General features: G+C 34.6%; 1 protein-coding gene across 3 annotated transcripts in view; it reads right to left on the bottom strand.

Annotated features, from left to right (window-relative positions):
* Positions 1-595: 595 nt before the first annotated feature.
* MFSD14B (major facilitator superfamily domain containing 14B) overlaps positions 596-6,000 on the bottom strand; it is a 31,074-nt gene continuing 25,669 nt past the window's right edge. For 2 of the 3 annotated variants that reach the window (XM_066181674.1, XM_066181675.1), the window contains 2 exons: positions 4,212-4,369; positions 596-2,690 (listed from right to left, as the gene is read on the bottom strand). In XM_066181674.1, the coding sequence (XP_066037771.1) occupies positions 2,487-2,690; positions 4,212-4,369 (362 nt within the window). In that variant the 3' untranslated portion in view covers positions 596-2,486. The remainder of the gene's footprint in view (positions 2,691-4,211; positions 4,370-6,000) is intronic. The other variant, XM_066181676.1, reaches the window with a different exon arrangement.

The raw sequence follows: 6,000 nt of genomic DNA, 5'->3' as shown, positions 1-6,000 counted from the left end.
AGCCGAGTACTACATATAATAATTTATATACAGTAAGGGTGCATGCTAAAGTATTTTTTTGTATCCAACCCTGGATTCCCCAGCACAGGAAACCATAGACCTGTTGGAGTGAGGAGGCCACAAAGCCGATTGGCACACTTCTCCTGAGAAGATATGCTGAGAGAGCTGGGGTTGTTCAGCCAGCAGAAAAGAAGACCCTGGCGTGAGCCCTTCAATATAGAAACAAGACTTGTAGGAAAGGAGGCAGCATTTCACCAGGGCATGCAGTAACAGGACAAAGGGTAAGAGTTTTAAAACGAGAAGGGTTAAGTTTAGATTGGACATAACGAAGAAAATGTCTACAATAAGGGTGGTGAAGCACTGTCACAGGTTGCCCAGAGATGCTTTGGATGGCCCCCATTCCTGGAAGTCCTGGAAATGTTCAAGGTCAGGTTGGATAGGGTAGCTTGGAGCAACCTCCTATAGTGAAAGGTGTCCCTGTCCCATAATCTTTAAAGGTCCCTTCCAACCATTGTGTCATTTTGAGATTCTACTTCAAAAATCTGATCCATTGCTGGGATACTATAAGCAGTAATAAACTAGAAAACTGCTACTTTTAACACTAACATACTGTATTTTATTCCATACATCAAGCTTAAGACATTTTAAGCTGGAATCACACAAAACTTACCCTACTGCAGTCTGACCTGCAGCAAAAAAAGACGATCCAGTATAAAAGCCTAGGCTTGAATTACAAGAAATTCAAAGAAAAAGCCACCTAAGCCTTTTCAGAAAAAAAAAAATATATATATATATATATATATTTATATATATATATATATATATATAAATAATCTGCAGTACTGTTCAGATCAGAAATTATTCTCAGGGGTTCTTTCATACTTTCATTCTCCACTTCTCTACCCCAGTGGATACTATGTCAAATACCAAAGGAATTTCTAAGCAAAGCATTTTCACCACTCTTGATGACACAGACAAAACAACAGAACAGGAATTCAGTACTGTCAGCCAACTCGAGGACAAATCCACTTCCGTTCTGAAGCAGCAAAGGCACAACAGCAAACTTGGAAGAACACGCACTTACTCACGAAACCTAGAAAGCTTAATATTTATTATGCATTAGGAAGCTTATTAACTTAAAAATCAACCTGCATAGTACAAAAGGTTTCTTATCTGTGCTTAACATGGAACAAGTTTCAAAATACGTATTTTTAAAATTTGTTCAGTCAATACACAATCCTTTAAAAAAACTGTATAACTGTCTGTACCTCATTACATTTATAAATACATGATTTACACAGCACCCCATCTAGAAAAACAAAAACTCCTTACAAATATCTACATATATTGCATACATATAAAACAATCATAAGAGTATTTTATCTAAGTTGGGTTTAATAGTCCATTTACACTGCAGCAAAATACATATAAATCTCTGTCTTCTTCATAAAATGTCTCTAAAAATTAGTGTATTTGTTACAATTCATAACTCCTTTGAAGCATGTTTAGAAAAAAAAAAGATATGAATATATCCATGATATTTAGCAGGTAAGACAGTGATATGAAGGCTGAATATGATTAATAACTGAGCACTAAGTAGCAGTTAAGGCAGCGGTGAAAGGAATTAATAGGAAAAATTAATTTATGGCAGATAAAGTGACAAAATGTCACACATAACACACATACATACATATCTTGATGTAACGTACTCTGGCACCTCCTCAGAGGTGTCTGTATTTCTGACACTGTTCATTTTAAAATTATGATTTTATTTTTTATAAGCAAAAATTTAATGGGACCTGGGTCTTGGGTGCCATCTGGACTTGGTTTAACTGCACAAAACTGATTATTCCAGAATGTGGGTTTAGTGTTTCTGTATGACCTTCACTTAAGGGTAACTACTGTCATGTGTGATCACACACATTCATAATTCTGCCATCTCAGTTTCATTACTGCCTTCTGGTAAATACTGGACTTCTTGTTAGTAAATAGTATTTGAGAATTTCATTGATAACCACTATTTCAGGCACCAAAACTATATAGAGATCAGTGCCTCCCATACCATGAAGACTACACGTGTCATAGATGAAGACAAAAAGGCATAAGAAAAGCGAAACAACCTATTATAGTGATGGCAGAAATTGTTCTGACTCAAACCTTTTTATTTTGCATTACCTTGCAATTTTGGGAACTAAGAATTCAGACTTTCAAAAAAATTCTGTCTCTATATTCAGGTTTCTACACAGTATCAGAACTGACATAGCATTTGCAGTCCAGTATTGGGTAGAATTACCCCAGTTTGTGACCTGCTGTTCTAAATAACCACTCCTGCAAGCATGATATCAACCTCAAGTATCAAACAGCAAGTGACCTCCTGTCACAGCTGCCTTCCTCTCAAAGTCAAGATACTCTGTACCTCCCACCAAGCCTCAGGAGCCACAATTCAGTGCATGAATTTGTTCCACAGGCCCCTCAGAATTTAGCCTTCATACACTGCTATCCTGCAGCAATGGTTCAATGTCCTCTTCATTACTTTGGTCTAGGTTGTTACTCAGATTACTGCTGCTCCTGCTGTTGTGTTTTTTGGTACTGCTGGCTTTGCTGTTCTCAGGAATAAATAAGGCGACTAGAAAAGCCAGAAGAACAATGCATGCTCCGATGAGGAAGGGGGGACCCGGAATGATTGCTCTCTACAGGAAAACAAGCATAATAAAGAATTCATGTTTAAGACATTGACTTCTCCATTATGAACTACAGGAAATCATGAGAGACATATTTATGGGGACTATCAGATTTTTGCAAACAGGTTCATTTGTGCATTGGAAAGTGAATTTTCTGCATCTAAAATCCCCACAAATTCCCCACCTGATCTCCACACTGATCTAAAAACCAAAAACACATAAAATTGTCAACTGACAGTATGATTGCCTAGCAAATGAAACAGATGTTGACTTGATGCTTTTTGTAATTTTTTTTTTGCTTTAGGCAACATGCCTGTTCAATCAACAAGATTCCTCTGAACATTAACAGAATACAGTTTCAACATCCAGAAGTACAAATACTCAGTAAATCTTAGCTTTGCTTTTCCATGGCTGAGATACTCTAGAATCAAGTTAGCCAAATAAACAAGCATCCCAAAAAAACAATATATGGGTGAGCAAAATTACAGTGAGACCATTCTCATTGCAGAGACATTTTATTCATGTATGATAGCAGTATTTGGAGCTATTCTCTCTTGCTTCAAAGCAGTTCATTTTAGAATTCAAAACCAAAACTCTACCCACATTTCATAGCCCCAACTAAAAACAAAAACCAGAAAGGTTTCAAGATAAATTTTAAAATCAGCCAAGAGGTTTGATGATAAACCTCTACAAAAGAAAAGTGTCAAAAATCCAGCTTTTTTTTTTTCATCTTTAACAACTTTTCTGTACCTGTGTAAACTAAAACTAGATTAAAATCAGAAGATGAAATTTGTCAATCCAGTGTACTTTCATTCTACCAAATGAAATGTAGGAAGCTATTCTCAAATGAAGTAGGAAAGTAACAGAACATAAGTATACAGTTATAGGGTATTTCTCTTGCCTCAATCCTTGTTACAATCAGAGGCCTAAGTTTTCACCTGATGGTCTGTACATATAAAGTATATAAACATACCAAAAATACATCTTGATGATATTAAATCTTCAAGAGGTGCTACACACACAAATACTTACAGAAGAAATTAACTTTCACAAATTAATACACCCTCATTTGTAACATAACAGCTAATTCACCTGAGCAGATTTTGAGTATTACATGATTGTGGTTTCACTGAGAGGAGTAAAAATCTTCCTAAAGCTACCATTTGTCACTGCATTTCAAAGTGTTATTATTACTCTCCAACACAGCCTACAAGTCCCACTGTTTGCTGCGACTGTTTTCTGTGGACAATCGTAATGATGCAACCTCACTCGAACTTTAGCTCCAGTAAATTTACATCAAAAAGTTACCTATACTGTTACAACACTGAAAACAATGCTGCTACTTCTGTAAATCTGAATATTTACGATCACATTTAAATTATGAGCTATCTTAATCATTTAATAAAACTGAAAAGCAGGAATTAAGTAGTTCAAGAATCTGATATAAAGATTTTAAATCAACCAAAAGAAGACAGATTTCTAGCCCTATGAATTCTACGCAGAAAACTGCACAACAAATTTTGAACTAACCTTATCACTGGGATTCTGCTTTGTTTTTTTTTCAGAAGTGTTATCAGGTAGAAATCCATTGAGTTCCACATGGAAAAGAAAGAAAATAAAGCCATACAGTGCTGGTCCCAGGCCATTGCACAGTCCTCTTACTCCAGTTATTATTCCTTGGACGACACCTAATGAGGAAAATGAAAATAGCAGGACTTTTTTTTTTTAAGCATGGAACAAATGCTCAGATCCATGATCTCTGAGTGTATTCTAATAATTGTTCCAAAAATAGAGCATACAATAATTATTTCAATATTTTAAGATGTAAGAAGTACATTGAAGACAAAACTGTCAGATTAAAATAATCCTCTACATCATCATAGTTCTGCCACTATACTTGTAGATTAGTGGAAGAATTATGATTTTTATTATTGTATAACTTTTCATTATTATGATAATTAAATTTTTGTGCAGGTTTAGTTTTTTTATATTAGAGTTCTTCCACTCTCACTCAAAGCCTACAATAAAGATAGCAGAGCTTAAATGTAGTTCCCATTCAATTTATTTTCAAGTGAAATTTAGAGTAATGTACCTAAGTGTTAAGAACTGCGACTGGGAAAATATGCACAAATTGTGACCAGTATTTATTTAAATACCAAGTAACTTACTCAGGGCAATAAAGTAAGTGTACAGCAGTAAATTCCCAAAACTGGCTGCTGTTTTACACTGGATTCATTTTAACGCTTGATTAATCAAAGTGCTGTAAGTATATTTCTGTTTTGACCACATTAAGTGATTGTGACAACACTGCAAAAAGTGTTTTGGTAGTATTAATTTCACATAGTAAGAGTCTAAAAATGCTGTTTTACAATATTAATAATCTGCTTCATTCTTAACTTGTAAAATGGGAGGAAAAGAAAACATGCAAAAATGAGAGCTGTCCCAATTTTTTACTTCATAGGTTGATAATATGAAAGTTTAAAATCTTCATGCCACTAGGCGGAGAAACCTCAGTCTTGAAAGCATTAGCTATTAACACCAGTTTCCTCTATGTAAAATAAAAGTTCAATGGCTTCTGTCAGCTTAACTAAATTAGTAATTTCCTGATGTAAACAGAAAATAAGTCTTTAAAAATCTTTAAAATGTCTTGAAAAAAAACGGGGGAGAGGGGAATAATAACAAAAACTCATGTAAAATACCACCATTTGCATCTTTCAACAGAAATCCACCTCCTGGAACAGCATCTCCTTTGTACTTCTCCGATTAACTGCATTTATCTAACTTCATGTTGTACAATGCTAAAGCATAACTGATAGTTAAAATTTGTATGTAAAGCATTTTTTAAAGAGAATACTAAATTCAGTTCTTTTTATCAGTGTTTTAATTTGTGATAACTTCTCATTTCACTTTAAAGGAGGAGGAATTTCTTACTGTACATTGCTTTTCACATCAAAACCAGTAAACTTTGTGTTTTCTCGGATTAACTGGTTACTTTGGCATCCTGTTCTATTCCTTGAAAATCTGAAGTACTGTATCAAATGGGCCAAGTTTTCTACAAAGAATGAAGTTTCTTTCCTACATTTATTTCAGTCTGGTAAAATGTGCAATTAAAGAGGTAGTATTGTAACATTAATCCTCATTGCCTACGTAGAGAATACTTAGAGAATAAAAGGAAGAGAAAAAAGACAAAGTTTTTGTTGCCTTCATGGTACTTTTACTATGAGGTAAAGAAAAAAAAGTAGCTCATCAGAAATTATGTATTTTACAATGTAAATATGGTAAATTTGTGCACTTCCTTCCCTTCTACATAGACTAGCAG

Source organism: Chamaea fasciata, unplaced genomic scaffold (genome assembly GCF_029207755.1).
Source record: "Chamaea fasciata isolate MVZ Bird 193981 ecotype frontalis unplaced genomic scaffold, bChaFas1.0.hap1 SCAF_4, whole genome shotgun sequence".
Lineage (NCBI taxonomy): Eukaryota > Metazoa > Chordata > Aves > Passeriformes > Sylviidae > Chamaea > Chamaea fasciata.
Note: the sequence above shows the minus strand (reverse complement) of the source record. Positions and strands in the feature narration are given on the sequence as shown.